Below are 17,338 nucleotides of genomic sequence, written 5' to 3' on the forward strand. Positions count from 1 at the left end.
CTGTTCTATAGTGGAGACCCTGGTAGTGGGTCTGGTCTTGCCCGGTCCTGTAGTAGAGATCCTGGCAGTGGCTCTGGTCTTGCCCGGTCCTGTAGTAGAGATCCTGGCAGTGGCTCTGGTCTTGCCTGTTCTGTAGTGGAGACCCTGGTAGTGGGTCTGGTCTTGCCTGGTCTGTAGTGGAGACCCTGGTAGTGGGTCTGGTCTCGCCTGTTCTGTAGTGGAGACCCTGGTAGTGGGTCTGGTCTTACCTGGTCTGTAGTGGAGACCCTGGTAGTGGGTCTGGTCTTGCCTGGTCTGTAGTGGAGACCCTGGTAGTTGGTCTGGTCTTGCCTGGTCTGTAGTTAATGATGACTGTTGATGGGCTGAACAGCCTGCTCTCATCATGATGTTGTTCTTATGTCCTATTGCATTGGACGCCCTCCATTTTTCAGCTTCCTGTAACCAAAACACCCCCACCCCGATAAACCCCAAAGCTTTTGGCAGAATGGAGTCAAATCCGATCAGGACTTGGCCCATCGTCTGGGCGCTCGGAGTCATTTGGGCGTCCGCCGCGGAAATGACGGCCGTAATGCGCACGTTCCTCTGTATGGGGCGGGACAAAGGCCAGGCTGGTGACGGGTTTGGGGTGGAGAGATCGGGGGTGCCAGCCCCCCACCCCTCTGGCAGCCAGAAAGAGCAGAGCGGTGACAGCTGGGCGTGGTCCCCCGTTGCCGAGGCTCATTATTCATCATCAGCTGCTTAGCAAGGTGGCTAATGCATGCTGGAGCTCCTTAGCAAGGTGGCTAATGCATGCTTGAGCTCCTTAGCGAGGTAGCTAATGCATGCTGGAGCTCCTTAGCGAGGTGGCTAATGCTAGCTGGAGCTCCTTAGTGAGGTGGCTAACGCATGCTGGAGCTCCTTAGCGAGGTGGCTAATGCATGCTGGCACTCCTTAGCGAGGTGGCTAATGCTAGCTGGAGTTCCTTAGCAAGGTGGCTAATGCATGCTGGAGCTCCTTAGCGAGGTGGCTAATGCTAGCTGGAGCTCCTTAGCAAGGTGGCTAATGCATGCTGGAGCTCCTTAGCAAGGTGGCTAATGCATGCTTGAGCTCCTTAGCGAGGTAGCTAATGCATGCTGGAGCTCCTTAGCGAGGTGGCTAATGCTAGCTGGAGCTCCTTAGTGAGGTGGCTAACGCATGCTGGAGCTCCTTAGCGAGGTGGCTAATGCATGCTGGCACTCCTTAGCGAGGTGGCTAATGCTAGCTGGAGTTCCTTAGCAAGGTGGCTAACGCATGCTGGAGCTCCTTAGCGAGGTGACTAATGCTAGCTGGCGCTCCTTAGCAAGGTGGCTAACGTATGCTGGAGCTCCTTAGTGAGGTGGCTAACGCATGCTGGAGCTCCTTAGCGAGGTGGCTAACGCATGCTGGAGCTCCTTAGCGAGGTGGCTAATGCTGGCTCTCGCTGGAAACGGGCAACTAGGTGGTTACTGCTTACTTGCAATGGGTAGCATGGTGGCAAACACCCACTGGAAATGGATAGCTAGGTGGCTAATGCTTGCTGCAAAGGGACTGTAGTAAAGCAGCACACAGGCACGGCTGTTAGCAAGCACTCAGGCTGCTTAGCGAGGTGGCTAATACTTGCTGTGAACAGTCTGAAGCAAAGCAGTTAGCAACTGTTAGCATGCCCCCTCAGGCCGTTGTGCCGTATGTCTACGCTAAACCGCCGCGTCCATGTGTCATATCTATTTATTAAATGAGTGCGCGGGGAAATCTAATAGTTTGCACCTTGTGCTAGTGTGTCGATTTTCTCTATTAGGTGAGTGTGAAGGGACCGCAGTTAAGCGGTTTTGTGTCGTACGTCTTTATTAAAACGAGGGCGTGGGGAGATGGTGATGGTTTGCCTCGTCGTGCTGGCGTGTCACGTGCGTGGCTACAGCTGTTATCTCCCCGTGTAGCTCTGTGATATTTCACGGCGGCTGTGTTGCTCTTAGCGCGTCCGCGTCAGAACGTCGGCCAGGGGACAGCTGCTGTTCGGGAGGAGGGGGGTTAGTGTGTAACCCTGCTGGTGTTAAATCAGAGTGAGGGGTGTACAGGGACAGTATTCAGTCTCTGTGTCCTCCCCCCCCCCCCCCCCCCTCCCCCTGCAGGGTCGCCCCTCCTGTCGGAAAAACACAAGCATTCAAGAGAGAACTCCTGCCTCTCGCCCCGGGACAGGCCCTGTAGTGCCATCTACCCTAACGCCCAGGACGCCACGCAGGTGAGAATATACCTGACACAGGTGAGAATATACCCCCACACAGGTGAGAATATACCCCTCACAGGTGAGAATATACCCCTCACAGGTGAGAATATACCCCCACACAGGTGAGAATATACCACACACAGGTGAGAATATACCCCTCACAGGTGAGAATATACCCCCACACAGGTGAGAATATACCCCACACAGGTGAGAATATACCCCTCACAGGTGGGAATATGTACCACACAGTTGAGAATATACCCTTCACAGGTCAGACTATACCTGACACAGGTGTGAATATACCCCTCACAGGTGAGAATATACCCCTCACAGGTGAGAATATTCCTTTCACAGGTGAGAATATACCCCATTATCTCTCACATGTAGGAATGTATTTCACTATTTAACACAAGTAGGAATGGACACCTCACCTCCTAAGATCTCATGCTGATGACATTATTTATACCACAAGCAGAGACAAGAGTGAATACATACCCTATCAGTGTGATGGTGTGTGAACTACATCTCCCATAGTCACCTGCCTGGGTAGAACATGATTACAATCATTTCCCTTTTCAGAGGTCACTGCCACATCAGATAGGGGACAACTCGTTGCCACGGAGTGACCCCAACCTCTCTACGCCTGACAAAGGTAAGGGAGCGTCTAACAATGCTCTCAAAAACACAACCTGTTCAAACAGGGCTGCATAAAAAGCTAGTTCTAGTACAGTGCATTTAGACTGACAGGCCGTGTATATTCCAGGGACTATTTCATCGAGGTGAGGCTTCATTATAAATCCTGCAATGAGCTGTTCTCAATGGATTCCAACCAATCAAAGGATTTTCCCCTCCAGCGGAAGACAGAACCATGCCGTTCAATGACTGTCAGATGTTCATGTCAGATGTCTTTTTGAGCTATCTGCACAGGCTCCTGCCATTATGAGAGCGTTTGGTGACTTGTGCCCCAAGTCATCATGCGTAATTATTGGCTTTTAAAATAGCATTTTCTTCATCTAAGTATCTGCATATGCCCATGACGGGAATAATATCAGTGAAGATGTTAAACGCATGATCGTGATGGAGCAGTGACCCAGCTTGCTCCAGCCAATGAAATCGTCTCTCGGTGTCAACCTGCGGGGTTTAAATATAGCCAGCCCCGCACTGGCAGGTGGAAGTTGAGTGGCGTGGCGTGGCTGTTGACAGCTGCTTCGGTTGTCTGGGAAACACTAGGTGGCCCACTTTAATTTCCGTCTCGGCACTCTGAAGGCTCGAAAAAAATGATTAACGAGCAGCCAGCCCCGCCGCCTGGCGAGGTTTCACTCCGACGGAAATAAAAGGAATTACACTCCGGCCACGGGGAGTTTAAGTGGCCGCACGCGCCATTCCAGGAGACACGCCGCGGATCAAGTGTTCGCCATTTTCTTCGTTATGTTTTTCTTTTCTTTTTTTCTGGAGGAAGGCGCTTTCAGGCAAAAGTCCCAAATCACGAAATTGATAAACGTTTGTGCTTTTTCAAGTTGTTTCAAAAATAATCAGCACAATCAGCTGTTTTTTTTTTTTCACCCATGTTTCAGGGAGGCGTTTTTTGGAAACAGTCTTGTATTCCATTAAAAAGAACAAAATGTATTTGATCACTTTTTTTTTTCTCCAGAAATCCCACATAAGGTTGATGGGTTTGTTTCTAAAAATGAATCTCACGTTTTCTGAGAGCAGTTTTAACTGACTCATATTCTGTTGTCGTCCAAATTGGTAGCAGCCTATGAATATAGATGACTCAGCGTATGAACTTGGGAGAACATTCAGTATTATTCTTCTCACAGCTAGTCATTTCACAGGCCATTAGAATATAAATTAGACTGTGTGGAACAGGTTTTTAATCATGGTTGTGACTTTATTTTTCAGGTTCACCTGAAAGTAACGCATCTTGTGAAATGTGCACATTAGCGTTATTCGGTCTAGTTTTTTTATTTTCATTTATTTCTTTGGGAATGCACTGAAAGTACTGAAGCAGCAAATGAGAATATAAAATTGTGTCTTATTATGTTTGTTTAACCTTTATGGGGTTTCAGGTGCAGTGTCTGCAAGTGGGGAAGGGACAATATTCTTTGTTTAATTGCCTCACAACAGGATATGCTAATTTGAACATGTACTGTATAAGATTTTGCTAATGTACCATAGTTTGTTAATATACGTTGACAGTATATTGTAGTGATCTCATATAGGGTATTGTAGCATTGAAGCTGTTTGACTGGCTGTAATTGACCAAATTCCTGACCAAATAATTGACCTGATATATCTTTTGTATATTGAAGTCGTGAACCCCAACCCGAGTAGCTGGAGTCTAGACAGTGCTAAGGATGCTAACACACAAATATCAGACACTGTGGGAAAGTTGGTATCGCCCCCTGTCCCTCCTAGGCCACCGTACCCAGGTAAAGATGATTTCTGAAGCCGCAGTAAAACATTGCCTATGTCTCAAAGCTGGCTCTAACATTCTCCACTGCCTTTTCTTTGACCTGAAGCTCCATTGTGGCTCAAAGTGCTGGCTTTTTCGTCTGCTTCCCTGTCCTCTTCAGCTGTTCATCCCTCCGCCTCCCCCCTCCCTCCCTTCCCCCCCATCCACAGAGTCTGATCCGCTTCTCCTGGTGGTGCTAACGCATTCTGTGTTCCCGTGATGCTGTTTTCATCCATAAATCTGCACATGATGAACACTGCTATCTGTTCCCTGTCTGTGATCGACTACAAGGAAAAAAAGTGTTTTTCTTTTTTAATGCGTTAAGCAGACTTTCTTATCCAGAGTGACTTACCCTTCTGGCTCCCTGCTGAAAAAAAACAGCTCAAGCTAGGTTTTGAAACAGCTGGTAGCTGGTTGACCAGTTAGACAAGCTCCATACACAACATGGTTTGGCCAGCTCAAGCTAGGTTTTGCAACAGCTGGTAGCTGGTATTTCAAGCTGGCCATGGCTGGATTTTACACCAGGAGTAGTATCCGTTGTAATAGCTGGATGAAAACAGGAGCTGTTCTGGTTAAGTACCTTGTTCAAGGATACAGCAGCTATACCCCACCTGGGAACTCAGCCCCTGACCCCTGTGTTCAAAGCCCGTTCCTTCCCCGTTATACACCAGCTGCCCCAACTCACACATTTACAGTGTCTTTCACACAACTGTACCGCCGGCCTTCTGCGAAACTAAAGGGAGTGTGTTTCGTTTGCTGTATGTGTGTTGTCTGTGTGTGTGTGCACGTGTGTATGTGTGTATGTGAGTATGTATGTGTGCACACATTTGTGTATGTGTGTCTGTGTGTTTGTGTGTTGTGTGTGTTTGTGTGTGTGTGTGTGTCTGTGTGTATTTGTGTGTGTGTTGTGTGTGTCAATGTATTGATACTTGTAGCATAATCAGCTTTAACAAAATGGCAGGCGGGATTTCTGCTTTTCTCTCGCCCAAATTCTGGCCATTTTCCACAAGCTCATCCTTCCCAGCCCTGGAGAAGTGTCCTGCTTTAATCTGGCCCGATCCCGGCTCTCCTCGGATCTCCCCCCCTCCCCCCCCCGCTGTCAGCGCAGAGCCGAGCCGTCTTTTTAATTCCCAGACAGATGGGCCGTTTCGCCGCCCGGTCCTCCTCCCCGTGATCCGCGCGGCTTCACGTCGTTAGCGGAGCGCGGCGCGCTCAGGTGGGCCAGCTGTTCGGTTTCCGGCCTGCGGTCGCACGCATGCGTTAGCGGCCAGTATGTTCGAGGAGACTGTGCGTGTCTGTTTCTGCCCATGGCCCTCACACGCGCTCGTTAGCGGCTAGCGCGTTCGGGGGACTGTGCGTGTCTGTTTCTGCCAGTGGCTCTGACACGCGAGCGTTAGCGGCTAGCGCGTTCGGGGGACTGTGCGCGTGTCTGTTTCTACCCCTGGCTCTCACACACATGCGTTAGCGGCTAGCCCATTCGGGGGACTGTGCGCGTGTCTGTTTCTACCCCTGGCTCTCACACACATGCGTTAGCGGCTAGCCCGTTCGGGGGACCGTGCGCGTGTCTGTTTCTGCCCATGGCCCTCACATGCGCGCGTTAGCGGCGAGTGCATTTGGGGGACCGAGCGTCTGTTTCTGTCCATGGCTCTCTTTCTGCACGCTTCACTACCGCAGCTGTCCGGCATGTGTGTGCACATCTCTCCTCCAGCCTTTTCAGGGGCATAACCCACTGTGTTTTTTTTTTTTACCTTTGACAGGATCGCCGGCAAGGAACTTGAGGTCCCTGTCCCCCGTGCAGACCCCCAGGTCTCCCCAAAAGGTTGGTGGCCCCCTAACACACCCTGATTTTTCATCACCCCTGCCGTAGAAGTACAGGCTGATTTTCAGTCAGTGTTTGCCCCTAACTTTTTCTTACAAATTGATTTAAGCGTTACTTTCTTCTTCACAAATGCAGGTTGGTTGGTGTTTGGTGAACTCCTAAGCTTTCGAAGCATTTTAAGAATGTACAACCCAGGTCTGATTAAGAATTGTGACTTGGTGGTCGTAGTTATCCAGGTTTTTGGCACTTCGGTGTAGTTTTGTCATAATAGCCTTTGAGGTCACTTTGGAAAAACATCTATCGAGCTCCAGCAGAGAGAGTAGGTTCTCAGAAGGTCTTTTCTGTGAACACAGCACTTCCCTGACTGCAGTAAAACAGGGCTCTTGTTCAGCAGCCCAGTAATGGACCAATTTGGTGCTGCTTTGCCATAATGGCCTTTGAGGTCACTATGGGCCAAAATAAAAAGTGTCTTCTGAATTCCAGCAGGCTGTCGGGTCTCAGAAATTCCTCCCTGTCAACCCAGTGCGTCCCTATAAGCCAAAAAACATGGTGCCACATTTTCAGCACCCCAATAATGGGCCACCTGCAGTGGCTGATGGGAACATCGCTTATAGGGGGCCCTGCGAATGAAAGCAGCTTTCATTGTTAGTAGCAGATAGGACACATGTCGGATATTTTCTCATTTTATTTATTTTGTTTATTTGTTTATTTTTGCATACAACCTCTCTCCGCTGTCTGTGGGATCCGTTCCCAGGTTCTGCCGTCAGGTCGTGTTGAATCCAGGTCTAATGGCTGTTATTGGGATTCTGTCCTCTTACTCTGTTGTCTAGCTGGGCACATTGATCTCTGACGTTGGATGTTGCCCATCTGATAATGTGACCAATTAGACATCCGGCCCACCCCACCCTGGCCGTGCCGCCCTGGAGCACCATTAGAGGCCTGAGCCCATCGATTTGGCGAAATATAACGAGCACTCCCATGAACTGGGTGGCAGAAATGAGTAGCATAACGTGGATTCATTACAGCACATGCCTATCTCCGTAGAAATGCACATGCTCCAATTTGACTGGACAAAACAGGCCCCCGTTTCTCACACAGTTGTCTCGGAAAGACTGCTGTTCATCTGTACGGCGTGACTACACCTAAGAGCATCCTCATAACAGCCACCGAACTGCATTTCGCAGCTTCCAACAACGCGAGCCGGAAGCCAGGGTGTCAATTTAGGCAGCCAATAACGACACAAACTAATTAACAATAATTCATAATAAAGTAATTAAATTAACATGGCAATTACAATGAATCATTATGAAAATGTGCAGCGCCTAACAGGAATGCTTTCTGAGCTAATCTGGATAAGCCATAAACAAGGCATAGAAAGTAATTACAGCATGCTAATGCTAACAGCGTAGGCTATATTGTTATCGTACAATGCCTGAATTAGTCTGCATAATGTAGTCAAACCATGTATAGAGTAATATAACCATGGAGTCCTAAGCATGAACAGACTATTTCACCAGAATGAGACTATCATAACGTTTTTGGATACCCATAAAATTAAAATAACACCCCTGCTGATGCCTGAGAATCTTCAGTGGAATGTGTTGCTTCCCAAATTTTGCAGTCATACAAAATAATGTTGTTCTTGCTATTGTTGAAAAAAAAAAAAAAAAATGTCTGCAATCTGCAATAAATTTTAATGGTATCTTAAGTGGTAAAAAAAGTATTTCCATTAACTATTTGACCCAGGTCAGTTTTCACCGTGGGACAGAGTGTAATAGTTTCACCTCTACTCAACTTATTCAATTAACCCGATCTGTTCTGAGAAACGGTGACATGGTTCTGGTAATGGAAGCGCATGTAAAAATACCCAGAGTGCAGTCACCTGGGACAGCGCGGTGGACTCTTCGTCCCGGCGCGACGCTGTGGGGTGTAGGACACGGCGCCCTTGCTCAGTGGCGTGCCTGCTTCTGTCATGCGAACCGATGCCTTTTATTTAGCATCCAGAACAACTCGCACCACTTCCCACACTCCCCCTCCCCGTCTCAGAGGTACTGTAACACCGTTGATACCGTCAGACGGTGGTTCGGTGCCAAGACAACGTTTCCACACAATCTCACACCCCACTGCTTGTGCTGCCCAAGGAAAGTGTGCTTCGTCCGCTGCTGCAACAGTTGTTTTTTTGCGAAGTTAGTGAGGTATATTCCATGGTGAGATTTCGACCTAATCGGGGAGGGCAGATACAGTGATGTTGTCTTTCAGGCGTTAAATCGAAAGATTGCGCTTATTTTATGAGAGCAGATTTAAGTGCAAATCGCCGAATCAAAATCCATACTTAAGATATATTTGATCAGGAAATCGAATATAGCTAAAGAGCAGATTTAAGAGTCGATCCTGAAATCAGAAGCTCAAAGATACTTATAGATCATAAGAGCAATTCGAAGCTCTGACGAGAGCAGAGTCAGGAGTAAATCCTGAACTGTTAGATAAACACCGCTTTTTCAGTAGCACTTAGCGTCACAAACATCAACAAAGACACCGTTTACCTCCATTTTTAGTTAATTGACGTTTTTTGTGGTCAAGGGATGGATTTCCTCAAATGTGTGTTCGTAGATGAGAGGTAGGGAGAGGAGAGGCCAGTTTCTCCCAGACGGACAGCGCTCAACCCACCACTCCCACTCATCAGTCCCATCAGGGCTCAACCAGCCCTGATGAACGGGATGTGCCCACAGGCCTCGCTCAACAAAGGTTTACCATGGAAACCGCCAGAATAAACACTTCTCGGAAAAAACACTCAATCTCGCCGTCTCTCGACTTCACCCGGCGCGGAGACGCGCTTCTCGGAAACGGCCGCGTCGGGAGACCCGTCTGCGAGGCGCCTCGCCCAGAACCTGGCCTCCGGCAGGCGTGTGCGCGCGCGTTAGGCCTGCCACGGCTGGGAGCGTCAGCCCCTCACTTTCCCCTCTGCCTTTAAACCGTCAGATAGGGAAACAAAACGGCTGTTACCGTGCCAACCGTGTTCCGCGCTCCCAACTGTCAAACGTGATTGAGGGCGGCGGTGTAGACCGATGAAACACTCCGCCAGCAACCGTGGCAACCGCTCAGGCGCCATGGCAGAAAGGTTGATTTTCAGCAAGATGGATAAGCTTCTTTCCTTTTTATTTATTTATTTATTTATTTATTTAGCTACTGGAAATGCTTTGCTTTCTTCCCGCCCCTTACGCTATATGAGAAGGAGTGACTGAAATAAAAATAACTGATCTGTGCATGACGAGACAATGGTCTAATTGCGGAGAAGACATTTTAGTGGATGGGTTTTTTAAGAAAAACCACAGCATATTGTGCTTTCTCATTCCAGTGCACAGTATTGGTTGATGAAGTGGAAATCTGCAATCTGTCCTGTCATTTTTAGTGATTTACCCGCCTCCCTCTTCCTCAGGATATTCTTCATCCCTGTGTGTGTGTGTGTGTGTGTGTGTGTGTGTGTGTGTGTTTTATGTGTCTTATGTGTTATGTCTCTTTGGTGTCTATATTTTGTGTACATTCTAACTATGGTATTGTGCAGTAATATCCCCTTCTATCCCTTACAAAACTTATCCCCTCCGGGGTCACGTTTCCGGTTCCGTCTCTGCAATGACGTCAAGCATATTTGTTTACTGGTGTGTGTAATAGGCTCTGCATCAGCAAGCTGGCGATGCTTTTGTGAATATGTAGTGCTTCATATGTAATATCTCAATTATTTTTATCCATTGAACCACGATATAGGCTACATCTAGCTAGCTAGATAGAAAGATGCCTTGCTAGCTAGGAATAAAAATCTTCCTATTTAGCGAGCGATATATCGTCTGGCTGTCTTGCTAGCTAGATATTTCTTATTTTGCTAGCTGGGGAGCTAACATAAATACATCTACCTCTGTCATGCTTATCTACTTCTCTACATACATTTATTGCCGAATGGTTTGCTGTCCATTTCACTAACTAGCTAGCGGTACTGATATTAGTCCACCGAGAGATGAGCACTAGCTATCGCTATCGCTATCTTAAACTGTAGGGAAATTGGCAATTTATATGTTTCGCTAACTTACATATACCGGAGTAATGACTAAGCGTATGCCGTTCACAAAAAGACACGGTAGCCAATTGACGCTACCGTACGCATCAGGGGAATGTATCTTATAGATCGCATCATAGCAACCAACAGATAAAGCTTGGCAACCACGCTGTCGACTTGACGCTAACTCATGACGCTAACTTAAGCATGAGGGGAACGTAACCGGAAACCGGAAACGTGAGGGGATACGTTTTGTAAGGGGGATAGATTTTGTTGTGACAGCGCCGCTGTTTTCTCACTCTATGGTATTGTGCAGTAATGGCTGGTGTTTGTCTACCTCTATGGTATTGTGCTGTAATAGGGGTTGGTGTTTTCTCGCTCTGTGGTATTGTGCAGTAATGGCTGGTGTTTGTCTACCTCTATGGTATTGTGCTGTAATAGGGGTTGGTGTTTTCTCGCTCTGTGGTATTGTGCAGTAATGGCTGGTGTTTGTCTACCTCTATGCTATTGTGCTGTAATAGGGGTTGGCGTTTTCTCGCTCTGTGGTATTGTAAAGTAATGGCTGGTGTTTGTCTACCTCCATGGTATTGTGCAGTAATAGGTGCTGGTGTTTTCTCGCTCTGTGGTTTTGTAAAGCCCGGTTATGTTTCCTCCCTGCAGGGCTCGGCTCCCCCGTTCACCCCCTCCCCCACAGAGTGCCAGTCGACTGGCCTGGTCTCCAACTCGCCCGTGCTCTCTGGCAGCTACAGCAGCGGAATCTCCTCTCTGAGCCGCTGCAGCGTCTCGGAAACGTCTGGCATCGAGGGGCCCACGCCCGGCGACCACGCCCTCACCACCTCCATCTCCAGCGGCTCGGATGAGCTCATTCGCCGGGAGAACAAGACCCCACCCCCCTACAGCGTTTACGAACGGAACAACCCCCGCCGGCCCGTACCTCTGCCTCACAGCCTGTCCATCCCCCCCCCCATCGACCCGCCCGCCCTGCCCCCCAAACCCCACCAGCAGCGACCCGGCCGGACTGAACCCGTACCCCGGCCCCGCCCACTGCCAAGGAAAGTCTCGCAGCTGTAACCCTGAGATTCCGCCCAGGAAGGTCTGGCAGCTGTAATGCTGCTTCCTGGTTTAGACTCCGCCCAGGAAGGTCTGGCAGCTGTAACGCTGCTTCCTGGTTTAGACTCCGCCCAGGAAGGTCTGGCAGCTGTAGTGGTGCTTCCTGGTTTAGACCCCGCCCAGGAAGGTCTGGTGGCTGTAGTGCTGCTTCCTGGTTTAGACTCCACCCAGGAAGGTCTTAGATAGATAGACCTCACTTATTATAATTTTTTTGCACAACTACACTTTTACTGGGTTTGTTAAACCCCCAAGGCTTCTGAGGGAGGGAGTGGGAGAATTAAACGGAAACAGAACTTTAAAGCAAACCGTCCTATTAACAGCACCGTTAAGTACTTTGCATCTGGCAGGTCCACATCTTAATTAATTACCTTTACAGAAGGAAAAAAAGTGACAACTAACACATTGTTATGTATTTTTGATAGATGTAAAAAAAAATGCAAGTAAATGTATATATTGGATTAAAAAAAAGATAATACAGGGTTTTTTGCCTTAAATATAAAAGAAAAGAAAAGTAGAATTTCGATGAAGGTTAATTGTGAGTTCTGCAGCTCACTGGTCTTGCTGTCTACCTTTCTTAGTTGGCTCATCATAAAGGTGCTCGATCTTTCCTGTACGACATTCAGTGTAGCCCAGTATCTAACAGTTCCGACCGATGGTTTGGTGTTCCCGTATATAAAATCTGTGGGTTTCCAAGTTTTGTGCCAAAGGACCATATATGCTTTTATTTTAACTAGAACTTTAGATTCCACTCGAGTGACTGGAAATGTTCGGCCGGACTGTGACAGTGTCCAGTGGTGTTCTCCATTTTGTGTACAGTACTCAACAGTATACTGTAGAACTGAGCTGTCAGACATTTTGTGTACAGTTTGTGAAAGCAGTATTTGGATTCTTGGTTGCATGAGGTCTGTATAAAGCAATATTAGCACTGTACTAAGACAAATAGGGTTATGCAGACAAAGCACAAACAAGCATCACAGAGGTATTCCGGCAGGATCGCTACTGTAAATCACTTTTTATCCACTGTTGGATCAGTCACTTCCTCGTCGCTGTGGGCATTAGCTCATTTCATGTTTTATGAGACACTGCACAGTGCATTTTAGATGCTGTCACATTAGACTGCCAGTGAGCCCTCGCAGGAAAGGGCTTCCATTCCGAAAAACACAACTTAAAACATTCTCTTTGCAAAGCTTTTTGTCAACATTTTATGTAAAGCAATGTTTAGCTACTTGTTTATACAGGCAAACTTTTTTTAAAAGGGTTTTTCGTATTTGTCTCGCTCAAAAACTTGCTGACTGAATGTACTGTATTTCCTAGCTGTTTTACAGTATTTAGACTATAGCCGTGGGTCCAGTACGCCCACAATTTCAAAGTGTTTTCTCGTGAGCAACATGGGCTGGGATTCAGTCAAAGTTTGTACTTAAATTTGACTCACAAAAACGAGAATTCTTTTTTCACACACATAGTTTGGAGAGTTTAATAATCACTAAAACTTGCCAAGTCGAGGTTCTGAAGGGAAAAGTGTAACACTTGAGTTTACTTGTAAGTCAAAGTTAAGGATAAAGGTTGGGTGAATACAGGCCAATGTCTTGCAATATTTCAGTGGAAAATATTGATTGCTTTAAATCAGTGACCAGTTTTTTCAATATTAACCACAGTATTCTTTGTATGTTTCACTTTTTTGTATGATTTTTTTTTTTGTGAATTTGGGATAAAATATTTACATTAATCAGTACTTGTGAAAGTGTAAATTACTTAATGAGATTGTTGTAAGTATGCCAAATACCTTGTCTATTACAATTATTGTACATAAAGTACTGTGTTTTTAACAAAATGTAGCCATATTGAATTTACCGCTTTGAATGTTGCAAGGACAAATTCTAATTATAAATGTTAAATATGTATATGTTTTAGTGAGTGTTTAAGGATGAAAGCAATGCGTCACTGCACCTAACGCATTTACATGCTTGAATAACACCATTTAATAAAAACATTTTCGACAAGGACAGTTTGTATAATTTAGTATCTCATTATATATGAGGCTTTTTGAAGGGGGGGGGGGGGGGGATTAGAAATGGGATTCATTATGTGATGGAACCAAATGCATACAATATTGTGAAGACTGCTTGAATATGAAGATATCATTCTCCATATTGTTTCATAATGTCATCACTTCGCCACTGAAAATGAGCTTTTTATTTGATGAGTGCACACTACACAGTGTAATTTACATTTTTAATGCTTATTGTCTGGCTGCACACATTAATGTTCAAAGAATACTTAATCTGGCTCTAAAAATTTTTTGCAGTCTGTTCATGAGATTGTGTGTGATTGACTGGAGTAGGAAAATACACTTTTCTGTGAAATGTCACTGGGAAGAAATATTCAGTGATAAGGCAAAAAAATATTTCTTAACCTTATTCTGAAAAGTAGAAAAATCTGAATAAGAGATTGCTCTATAGAGTTTTGAAGTAATTTACTTGACTGACTATAAAAAAGGATCTCTGCTGTGAGTGCTTGCTACCCAGGTTGGTACTCTCTCTCCTGTCATACTTTGTGGCCTGTAGGGTGTAAAATAGTGACTGACTCTCCTGTAGTACTGTGTGGCCTGTATAGTAAAATAAGGTAAGGAATGCACAATGCACATAGCTGCTATTTTCCTGGTATGGGGTATGAGTGATATTGAGAGAAATTGTCAATTCTAAATTGAAGGAGAAAAGAAGAAAACATTTATATATATATATATATATATATATATATACAGCAATAGTGTGAGTAATAGAAACTGCAGACACTTTGATTTTGAGCCAGGCAGCCCTGAATAATGTACATTTGCCGAGCGACCCTCCTTACACATTATCCACAAGGAGATGATCTTGCCCTGTTGCCTCTGTTGGAATTAATATGCAACTTATAAGAAATTAATGCAAACACACTGGCCTTGAGAGGCCATGAATTAAAGGGGGTGTCCATTATCACACTTCCATTCCTCTCGGCCTCTGCTGCGTGGAGCATGAAGGCCTGACGCGTTCTGGAGCGATCCTCTCTCCCCGTTCACTCATTTCACGTTTTAATCAGCATACATTAGATAAAAGGCCAGCGTTATTTAAGAGCCATTTCCTCAATGGGTGTGACCGTCTCACTCTTCATCCCACACAATCTTCAACTGGGCCTCACTTTCACACCACTCTTTACCCATCGTTCCAAGTTATCACCATGGTTACTGGTGTGTGTAAGTCTAAGGGTTCATTAAATGCAAAGGCAAACATTAGCTCAAGAGGATAAATCATGTTTTTATTGCTGACATTACATTTATTGGTGACTATTTTTATTAGAAGTAGTAATAGTACTAATAGTAGTAGTGTTTTCAAATGTATTCTGTTTTCACATGTTTATCACAGGGATGCTCAAATCTGGCCCTGGTTTTCATTCCTCCCAGGTAATGAACTGAACTGGATTGGCCAGACTGGCTTCACACCTGACTCCCAGGTGTGATATTATGATGAATACATATGTGAATATGTTGTGGTTTATTTATGGCATACAGTATCTATACACACTACAGTATATATAGTGTATATGCACATATATGCTTTTTGGAGTACAAATATTACTTACAAAAATACATGTATTAGCTGTCACCTTTACCCATTGTTTCATTTTATTAAACATGTCACACACCAAATTATTAATATCCTGCAATTCATTAATCAACATTTGCACTGCAAGACTATTCATTATTTCCTACCATAGTCTAATGCAGTCAAATACAGTTTTCCTCTACAGAATCAAATTTTGTATTTTCAAATCAAACAATGACTATTTCTCATATAGTTCAATGTCCGTTTTGTTTTTAAATAAAATAAGCAGATATTGTGAATTTTCCATTTTGCCTCATTGTCATTATTTCATTTGATACAAATACAAATGTGACTAGTACAGATGGCAAATTACCAATTTAACACAACTGTCTCAATACTGTCGCATTTAACTGTATAAATTAAGATTCATGTACTATCACAGCAAGCAGGCAGTCGAAATAAAGCACATAGCAGAAGACTGCAGTTACTGGTCGCATGCTGCATGTTGAGTTCTCTCGCCCTGAAGTAAAACAGCCACACACTCCATCCTGTACAAAGTAGGCTAACGCGTTACAAATTAATTCAATAAAAAGACAACGTTCACGGGCAAAAGCTAGCCAGCCTTATCACGAAATGGTAATGAACTGTATTTATTTCCCCGTTTCAAAGTAATACCCCATCTTGCAACCAAAGTCCTCCCTTACAGTTCTTCTGCAATAGATGTGCCTGTCTTGTGCGTTATATCCTGGTGCTTGTTATTGCGTACAGTGCTTCAACTGTCGCTTTCTGTTAACACCCCACACGCCACACACACACACACACACACACACACACACGCATACACACACACACAAATTTAATGAATTTTCACTTCTAATTCCAATCTTGATTGAAAAAGCTGACCCTCACAATGAAAATGAGCCACTTTACCTGCTCTGTCCATTACCTAACACATTTATTTCAGCATACTTCATTGCACGGTATCATTACCACTCATTTTTCAGGACTGTTAAGGAGTTCTTTGACACCATGGCCACGCTTCCAAGAGATTGTTGGCTAAAGGGCTCAATTTCACAGCTAAAATGGCCTGGTGTGGGTTTTTGCTATTTAAGTGACAATTCCATTCCGTTTGTATTACAATTAATCAAGTCGGAGGGACAAGGATATGTTCCAAACTAATGTCCCTTTTCCAGCTCATAACATTGAGGCATTAGGCTACAACCGGAACTGCAGTAGGGCTATATTTAATTCTGATAAGAACGAGAGGTTTCTGGAAAAGGTAACAGCTGAAGGAGCATCTCCTGTATGATTATGGCAATCTTGCAACTCAGCTTTGGGAGAACGAACAGAAGGGGCTTACCATGTGTTTGTATGCCTTGGGCTATCAAGTGTTTAAAGAGATGTTATTGTGATGTTTCGAGACCTGGTAAACCCTTGTTCCTGTTACTCAAATCACGGTTCTCGAGGGCCATGACTGCTGGTTTTCCACCCTCTCCTTACCTCCTGGTCGTGGAGAGCCAAAGGGTCTGCTGGTTTTTGTTCTCACCGTAATATCAGCAACCAATTCAGACCCAAGAAACCAGGTGAGGTGAGTTAACTGCGTAATTAACTGCTTTAATTGATCAATTAAGTGCTGAGCAACAACCAAATCCAGCACACCCTGCGGCTCTCCAGGACCAGGAGTGAGGACCCCAGCACACCCTGCGGCTCTCCAGGACCAGGAGTGAGGACCCCAGCACACCCTGCGGCTCTCCAGGACCAGGAGTGAGGACCCCAGCACACCCTGCGGCTCTCCAGGACCAGGAGTGAGGACCCCAGCACACCCTGCGGCTCTCCAGGACCAGGAGTGAGGACCCCAGCACACCCTGCGGCTCTCCAGGACCAGGAGTGAGGACCCCAGCACACCCTGCGGCTCTCCAGGACCAGGAGTGAGGACCCCAGCACACCCTGCGGCTCTCCAGGACCAGGAGTTAGGACCCCAGCACACCCTGCGGCTCTCCAGGACCAGGAGTGAGGACCCCAGCACACCCTGCGACTCTCCAGGACCAGGAGTGAGGACCCCAGCACACCCTGCGACTCTCCAGGACCAGGAGTGAGGACCCCAGCACAC

At 46.0% G+C, this 17,338-nt stretch overlaps 1 protein-coding gene across 1 annotated transcript in view; it reads left to right on the forward strand.

The window, feature by feature from the left end:
• LOC133134947 (dedicator of cytokinesis protein 4-like) overlaps positions 1 to 13,653 on the forward strand; it is a 127,080-nt gene extending 113,427 nt beyond the window's left edge. The window contains 5 exon segments of the mRNA XM_061251578.1: positions 2,124 to 2,233; positions 2,798 to 2,870; positions 4,531 to 4,650; positions 6,431 to 6,492; positions 11,201 to 13,653. Coding sequence (XP_061107562.1) covers positions 2,124 to 2,233; positions 2,798 to 2,870; positions 4,531 to 4,650; positions 6,431 to 6,492; positions 11,201 to 11,611 — 776 coding nt within the window. The 3' untranslated portion in view covers positions 11,612 to 13,653.
• The last annotated feature ends 3,685 nt before the right edge of the window (positions 13,654 to 17,338 follow it).

Source organism: Conger conger, chromosome 8, assembly GCF_963514075.1.
Source record: "Conger conger chromosome 8, fConCon1.1, whole genome shotgun sequence".
NCBI classification, from domain to species: Eukaryota; Metazoa; Chordata; class Actinopteri; order Anguilliformes; family Congridae; genus Conger; species Conger conger.